This window comes from Aphidius gifuensis, linkage group LG2 (genome assembly GCF_014905175.1).
Source record: "Aphidius gifuensis isolate YNYX2018 linkage group LG2, ASM1490517v1, whole genome shotgun sequence".
NCBI classification, from domain to species: Eukaryota; Metazoa; Arthropoda; class Insecta; order Hymenoptera; family Braconidae; genus Aphidius; species Aphidius gifuensis.
The window spans coordinates 25,298,553-25,312,953 of NC_057789.1; the positions used below are offsets into that span (position 1 = coordinate 25,298,553).

Below are 14,401 nucleotides of genomic sequence, written 5' to 3' on the forward strand. Positions count from 1 at the left end.
CACAGTGTTATTAAAAATCAGTTGAAAAAAAAAAATACAAGCAACAGCTGGTACCACTTGGTTACGCAATAAATTTGACATAATAAGTCAAAACGATTATGTAATAATCAAAACTAAATAATCAACCTATCAAATAACAAAAATTGATTTGATAAATAATACAATTTATCAGCTGTATAAAATTTTAATTAACCAAATTCATAATTAACAAAAAAAATAAAGAAAAATTTAGAAATATCTTATAAATAAATAAAAAAAAAACTAAAAAAAAAAGGAAATAAAATTTAAAAAATCATTGGTTAATAAAGTATAAATATTAATTAATTCAAAAAAACAAAAAAAATATATATAAATTTTGTATAAATAATTAATTTATAATAATTTAGAAAAAAAAAAAATTCAAAAAATTAATTAAATTTTTAATACACACATATTAGCATTTATCATATTATTTAAAATAATTTTTTTGTGTTTTTTCTGTTTAAGGTTGTTTATAATAAAATTATTTAAATAAAAAAAAAATTTGTGGAAGTGTGTGGTGTGTGTGTGAGCATCGACATTGTGGTGTTGTTGAACGAGAAACTAGGACCGGTCGATACTAAAAGGCCTGCGTGGGGCGAAGAGGAGGTCAGTTAGTCGCACGAGTTCCAATCATACGGATCTGAAATAAAATACATAAATAATATTCAAAACATTGATGATAAAAAAAAATAAAACATTAACGTAAAATTAAAAAAGACAAAAGAAAAAAAAGTTAATTAACAGTGTGATAATTATTTTTCTACAAAAAAATAATATACACACAAACAAACAACATTTATTCTTATCAAATAATAACCAGTGTTAATAAAATATAAAAATAACAATAATAATCATTATAAAACATTGTGTGTCTGAAAATAAATCGAAACACCACATCACAAATTCAGCTGGTAAATTTACAAAAATAGATATTTTTTTTTTTGGAGCATTTAATAAATAAATTGTGTAAATTTAATTTATAAATTATAACAAGTATTTTATAATAGAATAAAACAACGCCTAGAAAAAAAAAATACAGCAAAATTCTCAGAGGGTGTTAAGAGAAACTCCAACTTGACAGAGACAGTGTTTATTTGTGAAAGAGTGACAGAGATAAATAGACATAAAATACGTCGTATTCTTGAAAAAAAAAAAAAAAAATGAATAGAGTGAAAAAATAAAATGTTAAAATTATAAAAAAAATAATAAAAAGGTTATTTTCAATTTTGGTAAAAATTAAAATATATATTAAAATACAAAAATAAGATAAAATAACGACAGACAAAAATATCAACAACAGATGGTAATTAAAATAACATGTAAATTATTAATTAAATAATTTACATAATAAATAAAAAGAAAAAAAAAAATTAATTTTCAATGTTGTAAATTATCAATGCTTGATTAATTTAATTTTTTTTTGATAATTTAATTATATATAGAAAAAAAAAAAAATTAATAAACAAACATTTCGATTGTTTAAAAAATAAATTTTTAAGTAGTTATTCAATCACACAAACTGGCTCCAGAGGTGAGGATTAAACAAATTGGAATGAGGGAAGACCTCTTGTCCATTATACGACACACAAGTAGTGATCATTTTTCTGAAGAACTTTAGCCGTATTTTATTCAGGAAGATTAATAACAAAATAATAATTAATTAATGATTTAAAAAACAAAGAAAATAACACAAAAAAATATAATTGAAATAATTATTATTTAATCTTTCTTACTCTTGTCTAACCACCTCTGTGATAAAAACAACAACAACAACAATAATAACAAAAAGAAAAAATAATGCAATATTAAAAAACGTTTATAAAATATTATTTGAATATTCGGGTGCTGCTGAAATTATAATTTTCTGATAAAGACATAATTTGATTAAAAAATAAAAGAAAAAGTTTATAAATTTATATAAAAAAAAAACAAAAAAAAAAGGAGCAATTTTGATATTGTTATGCCTTGGGCTGCTGCATGCTTGGATCTTCTTGCTAGTCCATTATTAAATTATTGTATTGCTGTTAGAAAATTAGCAATACAATCAGCTGCACTTCAAGATAAAAATTCATCATCAACTTCATCAACAATTGATGATAAAATGGCACCTTGTGCTGAAGAAAAACATGGTATGTTTTATATATAAAATTTATTGTATTTTTAAAAATACAAGTACCTTATATACTTGACCTAAACAAGTACTTTATCATCGTCATTCTTTAAAGGTCATTTATTAAAAATAAATATTAAAAAAATCTTATTAATAATTTATCTTGACATATGCATTTTCTTTTTTTTTTTTTTTTCTTATCTACTTGGTGATTTCATGGCCACTGTTTGTCTGTTGAGAAAATTTTATATTCATTTTAAATTAACAATTAAATAATTATTTAAATTTTATTTTTGTTTTTTTAATCATCAAGTTGAATTTTAAATTTCTTTGTTTTTTAATTTAAATTAGTCAACAGCTAGTAAAAAATAAAAATTTCTAGACTTTTTTTTTTAATTTGTTTATTTAATTATTGTTAATTATATCCAGTTATTTATTTTTTTATTATTTATTGATATTTTTAGTTTATAAATGTTGAAAAGAACACGTGGATTATTGTAATTTATTTGTGTGTTTTGAGGAAATAAAAAAGTTGTGAAGCATATTGTAAATATTGATGATTTTTTTTTTTTTTTTAGATCGATAAAAATGAGTTGTGAATGCTGACTATCACTTGAAATAATTATTATTAAACTTTTTTTATTGTGTTTTATTTATTTATCTATTTATTCATTTATTATAATTTTTTTTTTTAATTATTTCGGTGGTGGTGGTGGTTGTCTTCGTGCTACTTTTTATTATAACGAAATTAGCATTTGGAAAGGATCCACATTTGTTGTTGTTTATATTTTTTATTTATAATTTTAAAATTGATCAGGTAGCTTTTATTTATAATCAATTCATAATGTTATTCTAGACTCTAAATTAAATCTCATATCAAAATAAAAACTCTACTATTTATTTTTTAGTATCCAATAAATTATTTTACTTTTTTTTTTTTTTTTTTGAATTGCATTGCTTTGCCAGGTGTACTCTACTTTATTTTTAAAAATAAAATATATATTTTATATTTTTTAATAATTTTATAAATTTAAAACCGGTTAAAACTGGTTATTTATTTTCATGTATTTTAAAAAACTTCTGCAAATTAAAAATGAATAAAGAAAAGGTAAATTTGACTTGAAATTTACACTCATCATTTGTTAATAATAAATGAATTAAACAAATATAATTATATTATTTTCTTGTTTAATAATACGTTGAGCTTAATAATCAGTTTTTCCCTTAAGAACTGCTGATGATCTTAATGAATAAATCTTAATAATTATCTCGACATGGTTCATCAACTTGATACGAAAATAATTGAGATATTAATTTCTTTTTTTTGACCAATTATTATGATGACGAGTGTGGAGGTCATAATTAAGATACCACAATTTATATTTTTTTTTAAATATTGCCTTTTATATTTTCAAATTAACATTAGTCTATTTGACTTTGTACTCCAAAGTCATTGATTGTATTATCATTCCCGGACTTCATTTGCCCTCAGTGCCAAATAGAATCAATTAACTTTCATAAAAAATATATCATCAGCATAATAAAATACGTCAGCAGACATACAATCATATTTATCATAAAATTTTTAAATTACCACTGATAGAAACTCAACTTTTAAACATCTCTTTACACAATTATTTTAAACTATTTTTAGTATTCTATTTTTAAAATACAAATTCATAAAAATATTAACAATAAAAAAATTTTTCTTTTTATTTGTACAATATTGAATACATATTTACTAAAATAATCATTTTAAAATTATCAATTTTTTTTTTTTTTTTCATTATCAGTAGATAAAATTTATGATAATAATTTTTTTTAATATTTTCTCAATATTTTATTTAAAAAATTTTTTTAAAAAATACATTATCAAGATAATAGTTTAAAAATAAAAAAAAATTTTATCAATAGATTGTCGACAAAAAAAAAATACCTTAAAAAAAAAAATGTAAAATTTTTATTTAATGTTTAAACAAATTTAAGTCTTAAAAATGTGTCAAGGAATTGTTGGTGAGATGTTTTATTATGAGTAAAAAAATTATTTACAATTGTGACGTTATATTATTTTGGCATAAACACAATAAATTATAAATAATAATTTTAATTTTCATTCAATTTGATATATAATTATGGAAAAATTACATATTTTCATTCACTTATTTTTTTAATTCATTTTATGTTTATCAGAAATAAAAATGACCTCATTGATAAATCATTTAGGGTGTATTAGATTTTTAAAATTATTTATTATCATTTTGTGACGCTTTGGGTTTTTTTTTTTTTATCATTGTAATGATTACCAAACATGGGGTCATGTGACCCTCAATTTGACCTTTTGATATTAGCTATTTCTTGGAAAACTCGGTCAAGGAATTGATTTTTCATTTAATCATCACAATCAATATTAAATACAGCTTTGCAAATATTTTTAAGTCTTTTTTTTTTACATGAAATTTATTGATAAATTAATGTTCAAGTTGTTTTATTGCTTTATTTGTTTGTTAATTAATTTTTTTTGCTTTCACTTGAGCTATCCGGATGTTTGTTTTCAGTCACTTCCGATGTATTGTCTTGTTGACACAGCAATTTTTTATTTGTTCATTCAGTTTTGATAAATAACGTAAATTAATCGACAATTTTTAACAATTTTTTTATACTCATTATTTTTAATTTTTTTTTTTTGTTTATAATATGATAAACATGTGCATTTATTATTATAAAAATAAATATTATAAATATATTTCTGGTACTTGAAGGATTTAACTGGTTTTTTTCATTTTTTTTGTTAATTTATAAAGAAAATTGTGAGCCAAAAACAAGGTACAAAGATCCATATTAAACATCATCTAAAAATAACACAACGAAAAACTTTATACACAGAAAATAATAATTTAGATTTAGTATAAATTTTCATTTTCATAAATTCAGCTGTTCTTTGTGTATTTTAATTATATTATTCTCTATTTTTTACATTTTTTTTTTTGTAATAAATGTGTGTTATTGGTAAGATGTTGTTTAGAAATTATTTCATAGATTTTTTTAAAATTCATTCTGTATTTTTCCATTTAATCTATTTTTAATTGCATCATGATTTATCAAAATATTTGTTGTCAAATGATGACATTGATGATATGCAAAAAAATAAAATAATTATTTTTTATCTAGAAAAATTTATTGTACAATAATTATTAAAAATAAAATTACGTAATTTATAAAATAAAAAATATTTTTAAATATCTATTTGTTTGTTGAAATAATATTTTATTTATTTAAAGAAACTAGCCAAGATTCATCAGCTAGAAAACCTGCAGGAATCACAAAATCACCAAGAAAATTTGCTGGTGTTGTTATTGCAACTTCTGGTCTTCCAGCTCGTGGAAAATCACAAGTTGCACAATGTCTTGCTAGACGTCTCAACTGGGATGGTGAATCAGCAAAAGGTAAAAATTACAATAGAAAATATTTTTTTTAATAAATATTAATTTCTTGTAAAAAAAAAAAAAATCATTGCCAAATAATTTATCACAATATTTATCATAATAATTATGAAATTAGTATATTGACCTCATTGAAGCCTATCGACCCTCAAAATGTTCTCATTACGTCATTAAATTAGTTGGCAAACAATTAGACATACTTGACCTAAAAATTAATTTTAATTATCTAAAATAAAAATAGATAAAAATTATAATTAAAAATAATAAATTGTTGTTTTTTTTTGATATTTTCAGTAATGCGAGTTAGTGATTATCGTCGTAAAAAATTGGAGCTATATGGTACACATGAATTATTTCGTCCAGATCATGCTGCAAATTCTGATTTAAGATTATTGGCAACACGTGATGCAATGCATGATTGTGCTGGATGGTTAGCATCTGGTAATACTGTTGCTGTAAGTTTTCATAAATTAATTATTTATTTTTATCAAGTGTATAATGATTTAATTGTAAATTTTTTTTGCTAAAACAGATACTTGATGGTTGCCTTGTACGTAAAGATCAACGTGCTGAGGTTTATGATTATTTTTCAAATCAACTTGGTTATCGTGTTCTATTTATTGAATGTATTTGTGATGATAATGATACATTACAACGTAATTATGAAGAAGTTATTAGATACAGTGTTGATTATGCTGGTATGGATCCAATAGCAGCATCAGATGATTTACGTAATAAAGTACAACATTATATACGTGCATATGAACAAATGGATGAAAAAAATTATCCAAGAATAACAATTGATACATTTACTATGGAAATAAAAGCATATAAAGTATCTGGACATGTTGAATCAAGTGTACTTGGTTATCTTGGTAGTGTTACAACAAAACCACATACAATATATTTTTCACGTCATGGAGAAAGTGAATTTAATGTACTTGGTAAAATTGGTGGTGATGCTGGTTTAAGTCCACGTGGTGAACGTTATGCACAAGCACTTGCATCAAGAATAAATTCAATGCATATTAATGATTTACGTGTTATAACAAGTCGTTTAAGAAGAACAATTGCAACAGCAAGAGGTGTTGAAGCACCACAAGAACATATTGCTGCATTAAATGAATTACATGCTGGTGTTTGTGAAGGTTTATCATATGAAGAAATGCAAGAAAATTATCCACAAGAATTTGCATGGAGAGATCAAGATAAATTACGTTATAGATATCCTTGGGGTGAAAGTTATGTTGATATAATGCAACGTGTTGAACCAGTTATATCAGAACTTCAACAATCAAATAATGTACTTGTTATATCTCATCAAGCTGTTTTACGTTGTCTTATTGGTTTTTTTCTTGATAAAAAACCAGAAGAATTTCCATATATGGAAGTACCATTACACACAATAATACGTATTAGCAGCAAGGGTTTTGATTATTCACTTGAATTTATTAAGCTACCAATTGAATGTGTTAATACAACAAGAACAAAACCACAAAATTGTGCTGCTAATCGTACTGCTGATGATGCATTATTAACTGTACCAGCACATTATGATATACCAGATCCATGGAGAAATCCTGGAAGTGGTCCAACACTTGTTGAACAACACTGAGGGATATTTCAAAAGAAGAAGTCAATGATGACTACCAACTCGTCATCTTCGTCATCAATTGAATGATAATTATCATCATATTTATAAACAAACTTAATTTAAATTTTTTAATAATTTCAAATGAAATGATATCAATAATTGAAAAATTTATATAGTTGAATAATTCAATGTAATGTTATGTATTGGCTTCTTCTTTTTTTAATACTATTTTATATTATTTTTATTTTTTTTTTAATTTACAAAGTTATTCATTTAAATTTATACTTAAAAATTCTTGTTTTTCAAATATTTTTTTTTTCTTTTTAATAACCACTAGCAGCACCTGGAGGTCGTGTGGAATTTCATAAAATTATAATTATTACTATTAAATATATTCTGGTACTTATATTTTTAGTTTTAATTAATTTTTAAATTGTGCCTGAAAAATATAATGAAAATAATTAATCTGAATTTAAATTTTTCAATCGGCTGGATCGAATAAATTGCAAATATAAATTTTTAATTTGCAAAAACAGTAAAATACATATTGAAATACAGAAAAAAAATTAAATTTTTCAATGAATTTCAGTTGTCTGAGTTTAATCTACTATTGACACACAAATTTTTAATCACAATTGTATTATTCAGTGCACAATTTAATTATAAAATAAAAATATATATTTTTAAGGTGGATTTTTTAAGTCCATATTAAACCGCATAACAATGCATAATAGAATGTTTAAAAAAAATGTAGCTAAGTTTAATAATTTTTACGTTATATGGCAGAAAAAAAAAAAACTATAAATGCGAAAAATAAAAAGATAAATGTTTACTTTCATAATAAAAATTAGTGACTACATATATTTAAAAAATAATTAAAAATTGTTTATAAAAAATCTTGTACCTGTAGGCCCACATTTATTGTTAGCCATATAAAAAAAATATTAAAACTTTAGCTACAAAATTAACATGTACTCGTTAAGCTAAATTAGTTGAGATTTTATCCAGCTAAAAATGTAGTGATAAAAAGAAGAAAAAAAAAGAAAAAAATTTAATACAAGATTTTTAATATTGTAGAGTTTATCAAAGAATGAACTAACAGATAAGAAAATGAAAAAAAAAAAAAATAATTAATAATATGATTGCTAATTTTAATTGAAAATTTAAAATTTAAAAAAAAAAATATATGGAATAAATAATTTTTTACATGAAATCATTTTATTTTTTAATTATTATTAAATAAATATTTGTCATTTATATTATTAAATTAATTATTAAGTTGCTCACGTGAGCGGATGACTGAAGACTAGATTATTTTTTTTTTTGTTTCTTTTGACTAGAAATTAATTTGGAATGCGTATGACAGACTAGAGATAATACAATGTTTTTGATAAGTAATGAAAATGATGAAATATATAAAATTAAAAAGTTAATTAATTTGTTTATAATCTCATTAAATTATATGTATAATCTCTCTGTTTAATTGCCAAGTGTAAATCCAATCCTCGTAGCATACGTGAACGTATTTCATGATCACTTGACATTGTATCTCTTCGCCAATTACTTTTATGATTTTTCATCATTTTTTTATCAAATTTTTCAAGAGCTGGTGAATTTTTAACAGCTGTTTTCATAAAATCAAGTGCTATTTTTCTACATGTATTATAGCCAGTTAATTGAATTGATTTTGAATGTACACGATTTAATTCACCGTATTTTTTTCGAGTTGATTTTTCAATTATTGACGACACATCTGCTGATGAACCTGGTAAATCTTTAAATACTTTTGTTAATACTTGACGCATTGTGTCTTCATCTTCATCAGATTCACCTTTAAAAAAAAACATTATAATTATTATAAACAATTGTAAAATAAGCACTTAATTTTATTTCTTTTCAGGACAAAAATAATTACCCAAATCACTGGTATCATCTGCAAAATATGTGTCATCTTTGACAGCCCTTTGAAGCTCCATCACACGAGCAAGAGCAAGCTGAAGATATTCCCTTGTACTTGGTTCCTAAAAGAACACAACAATATAATTTAAAATCACACAATTTATTTGGACGAAAAGAAAAAAAAATAACTACCGTCTCGTTGGTGAATGCTTTTGATTTTTTAATTCCATTTTCTTCATCAGCAAGACATGGTGCCTAAAATTTAATAATTCACCATTAAATAAAATTTTTAGAGAACAAAAAAAAGCAGTTGTTATATCAACTCACCGAACAAGAACGTTTCATTTTACTACACCGAAATATTTCACCGAAAAAAAAATCAAAAATTAAGAAACTTAGATAAATGATTAAAAAACACATAAACTATCCTTGAATAATTTAAACTACGGTTGTTAGTGAGCTTAAATATTGATGAAAATTAATTTTAGTCTAATTGATTTTTCGGATGAAATTATTTCGGTGATATTCGAACCGTTACTCAAATGATTGTGGCACGGGTTGAAGGTTTACGAGGGTGTCCCAGTGGTACAAACCCGTGCCCGTTAGTTTTTTTTTAATATTTTTTTTTCTCCCCCCTTAAAATTGCATTCACCCCCCATGCTCTTTATCGACCCCTAGCAGCTGCAGAATATTCAAGCACGAGCCGTTTAACGGTCGTCAAACAATCACACATATGAACCAGTTTTTTTTTTTTTTTTCCATAACATTTATGAAGGATTTTATTTATTTTTTAGCTGTATGTGTGTTGGAATAATAATAAAATTATAAAACGGGGAGTACATATAGGTGAGGAAATTGATATTTGTATGTATTTGGCTGATAGAAATTTACAGACTTGATTCAACTGTGATATATATTTCGTATGGCATTGAACATCTGTTCAACTTTTTCGAAAAACCAACATTTTTATTTCGTTATTGTTCAATTTTTATTTAGATATGTAATTTACTTTTTTATGTTTATTATTATTTTTTAATTTCCATAAAAACCGTTGTGTTTTTTTAAAAATTATTTCGATTGATAACGAAATTTTTTAAAAATATCGAAATCGAAAAGTTTTTAAATTTTTTTTTTAATTTTAATAAATACTATTTTTTTTTGTATATAATTAAACAATAGCAACAATTAAATATTGTTTATAATAATATTGAAAAATAACAACAAATAAAACTTGGAAAATTTATGAAATTTTAATTTATTTTACAAATAAATATTTATACAAATTTTAAATTAAAAAATAAATTTTATAAATTAACAATAATTAATCGTTTATTTTTTTCTACGTTTGCAAATATTTTTTTTTTGATTAATATTTTTTAAATAAAGACCCAGGGTAAATAATAGTTTTGAAAAAAATAAAGACAAAGAAATTAATCGTCGAAAAATTGAAAAAAAAGAAGGAACATTATCAAGTATTTTGAAAAATAACAAAAAAAAATTAATAGCTGTATTTATTGTTATCTATTTTTATTATTTTCCTTTATTTTTTTCCTGTTTTGTTTATTTTATGCGTAAACAGAACAATTAAAATGCCTAGAAAAGGCAAATAATTAAAAAAACTTTACCTTGATAATATTTCGTCATTTTATGTGCGTTTAAAAAAATTTAAAAAAAACAAACTATTCGATGCATTTTGTAATTATTTATTTTCCTGTTTGACTATCAATATTCTTATCAATGAAATGTGAATAACAATTTTTAAACCGGTATATTTTTTCAAGGTCAAAAAATTAATTATCAACATATAGTTGAAATGGAAAAAATAGAAAAAAAAATAAATATATTAATTTATATTCAATATTAATATCAACTATTATTTTCTTATGCAATTTTGTAAATGAATTTAAATAGAAAAAAAAAATATATAAAACCATAAGGGTAAATTATGGTGAATAATATTTAAAAATAGTGAAATAATTTTTTTAAGGTGAATCGATATAAATTCATTTTAACAATGTAAATTTCGATTGAATTTTTCTTTATTGAATTACTTTTTCAATACACTTTTATTCATTTTACATTTTAACAATAAATCATTTAGATTTAATAAATAAATTTTTCATTTATTTATTTACTTTTTTTTTTCGTTTCAATTACAAATTTCCCAGTATCCAGTCTATTATCTTTTTGACGAATTTAATTATTCCCTCCGCAGGAGTTCCAGCGATTGGAATGTTACCAAGAATACCTCCTTTTTTTTCATCAGAATCTCCTGATGAACCAGAATCTCCACCATCAGCATCTCGTTTAAATTTACCTGATAAAAATATCAAAACAATGAAATAATTATTAATTTTATTTTCATATAAAAAAGCAATACGAAACTTTACTAATAATAATAAATATTCGAAAATTATTATAAATGCCAAATTGTTTTAAAATTATAATAAATAAAATTTATAAAAATTTATCAATAAAATATATAAAATAAATTACCTGCTTCAACGTAAATAACACATACAGCAATTGCAAAAATTACAAGTGCAGTTTTAATTGACATTGTCATTTTTAAGTTTTTTTTTTTTTCCAATTATTGTTTTTAAAAATAATTCAATGATACCTGTTGACTGGTAAATGAAGTATTTACATGAAAATAATGTCCTTTATATTTGTTTATAGACACTCTTTTTCTCCCTCAAAATAATGACCTATCTTTGTTTGTAATTATTTATTTTTTTTCAACAAACAGCAATAATAGTGGTGGAAAAAAATACGAAGGCTATTTTAATATTGTTCTTTATTTTTTTTTCAATACATTTTTTAAACAATTTTTCCTTGATATTATCAGTATTGCACATATGCAAAAAGAAATTATTTACTGTTATCAATTGACGTAACAAAAAAAAAATGAATAATTAAAATTCATATTGGAATTTTTTTTAAATAAAAAAATATACTTTGAATATTTAAAAAAAAAAATAATTGAAAAATTTAGAATATAAAAATGAGATGATGATTGAAATAATTTCAAATTAAATTAAACAAAAGAAATATTTGTGTCAATTAATTTTGATATAAAAAAAAGAAAAAAGAGGCTAGAAAAGTTGACTTTTTAAAAAATGAAAAGGTCAGAGCTATCAAATGATTTTAAAATATAAAAAAAAAATATTTAAACAATTATTATTGTTTTTTTTAGACTCGACAGAATTAGAAGTGAAACGATATCTTCAAAAATGAAAGAAAAAAGCTCAAAATCATTTCAAGATATTGTCAAAATAAAAAATGACCAAGATAATATAAAAATGATAAATGAAAATTCAAAAGAATCAAATGTTATTTGTCCAGCTGATAAAAAACAAATTGAAAAAATGATAAATGACCTTGAAATGTAATTAAAAATTATTTTCTTTTAAAATTATTACGTAATTAAGTTAATATTTTCATTTATTAGATGTAAATTGGCAAAAAAAAATGCTGAAATTCAAATTGTTGATCTAGAAACTAAAAATGAATTTCTACAAAATCGCTATGAATTATTATGTAGCAAACATGAAGACGAAAAATGTAAATTAAAATCAAAAGTTTGTTTTAAAATTTATATATCAAAATTATTTATAAATCTATATAAAACAATTTCCATCTATTTTTAATTCCAATTATTATTTTTTTTTAGTTGTTAGAAACAACTGGACAGCTAAATAATTTACGTGTTCAAACATCAAATTGCCTTGATACATTAACACAACAAGTTGAATCACAAAAAAAAGAATATCTAAAATTAGCTGAAACAATTAATGATCTTCTTTGTGATAAAATTCAGCTTGAAAATTCATTAAAAATTATGAAAAATCAAGTTAAAAGATCCCAAGAAATTGCTGATGTTAGTAAATTATTGCTGTTAAATAACGAACAATTAAAATTAATTGATGATAAAAAAATTCATCAAGAATGTCAAACAGATTCATCAATAAATTAATAAATTATCACAAAAAATACAATTTTTTAAATAAATAAAATATCATTTGATTTAATAAATATTATTTTTATTTTACAGTTTTACTGTATATCATATTGATGAATATTGATCAATAAAAAATTCACTACAAAAGGACAAAGCTGATGCTTGAACAAATTTAGACATTTGTCTCAAATATTTTTTATTAAGTCTATTGTGCTACCTTAAGCCTAAGCTAGCACAACTTTGTTAAGCTTAGGCTTAAGGTAGCACAACAATAGGTTCTGTTGGAACAAGCCACATAATGACTAATTAACAAATTGTCAAAAGTTTCGCATCACTAAGTCAACCTGTTAAATTAACCGTTGATTTCAACCGGATGAAATCAACGATTAATTTAACAGGTTGATGTCAAGAAAAAGATTCATTTACCCCTTAGAGGTAGAAAATAATGTCAATTTGACGTCAATTTTAAACTTTACAGACATCAAGTTGACGTCAAATTAATACTAGTTTCTACCTGGGATTGCTTAGAACTTCACTATTTTTTGCCATAGAGACCAACAACTGCATTTATTTACGCAAAACTGTCAAACAGTTAGATTGAATCCATTATTGAATCCACTATTTAGCCTCTGGAGTTATTTTCGAAAAAAAAATTTTGAAAAGATGAATCACTTATTTGCGAATTGTACTTTCGGTTTTTCTCTGATATAGGACCTAGTATTACCTTTATTTCCGCAGTTGTTTATAAACAAAACATCTCTCAAATACAGAGACATAGGGAATACATTCATGGTTCATAAAAATGATAAGACAAAAAAGTAATAATAAAATATGTTTTATCAATAAAACACTTTTATAATTCAGGGAGTATCACGAGTCCCCAGAACGTAAGACGATTCATTCAATTTTTACGAGATGCTCTATTAGATTTTAATAAAAACCAACGAAATTCTAAAAAAAAAAATTTCTCCGCCTTTTCTCCACTTTTTTCCGAAAATGGCCCATGGTTGGAGAAATGGTGGCAATATTTCTCCGACTTTTCTTTACCTGAAATTTATTCCGACTTTTTCCCACTATTTCTCCAACCTTTCTTCAACCTGTAAAAAAAATTTCTACAAAATCGCTATGAATATTATTATATGTAGCAAACACGAAGACGAAAAATGTAAATTAAAATCAAAAGTTTGTTCTTAATTTATACAAAAAAATTATTTATAAATCTAATAAAACAATTTCAATTATTTTTATTATTTTAATTATTACAGCTAAATAATTTACGTCTTTAAACATCGAATTGCTTTGATACATTCACACAACAAGTTGAATCACAAAAAATTCATTAAAAATTATGAAAAATCAAGTTAAAAGATCCCAAG

The 14,401-nt window shown here is 22.8% G+C and overlaps 3 protein-coding genes across 3 annotated transcripts; 2 read left to right on the top strand and 1 right to left on the bottom strand.

Annotated features, from left to right (window-relative positions):
* Positions 1-477: 477 nt before the first annotated feature.
* Positions 478-8,188, top strand: LOC122849811 (6-phosphofructo-2-kinase/fructose-2,6-bisphosphatase-like). Its single transcript, XM_044148633.1, has 4 exons — positions 478-2,150; positions 5,410-5,574; positions 5,866-6,026; positions 6,104-8,188. The coding sequence occupies exons 1-4, from the start codon at positions 1,982-1,984 to the stop codon at positions 7,184-7,186; spliced, it is 1,578 nt and encodes a 525-aa protein (XP_044004568.1). The 5' UTR covers positions 478-1,981; the 3' UTR covers positions 7,187-8,188.
* Positions 8,164-9,622, bottom strand: LOC122849812. The gene is made up of 4 exons (XM_044148635.1): positions 9,392-9,622; positions 9,257-9,319; positions 9,081-9,186; positions 8,164-8,996 (listed from the first exon to the last, which is right to left on the bottom strand). Exons 1-4 carry the CDS (start codon positions 9,482-9,484, stop codon positions 8,608-8,610), a joined length of 651 nt encoding a protein of 216 aa, XP_044004570.1. The 5' UTR covers positions 9,485-9,622; the 3' UTR covers positions 8,164-8,607.
* Positions 9,623-12,167: 2,545 nt separating this feature from the next.
* Positions 12,168-13,040, top strand: LOC122850654. The gene is made up of 3 exons (XM_044149785.1): positions 12,168-12,452; positions 12,516-12,645; positions 12,738-13,040. Exons 1-3 carry the CDS (start codon positions 12,298-12,300, stop codon positions 13,038-13,040), a joined length of 588 nt encoding a protein of 195 aa, XP_044005720.1. The 5' UTR covers positions 12,168-12,297.
* Positions 13,041-14,401: the final 1,361 nt, after the last annotated feature.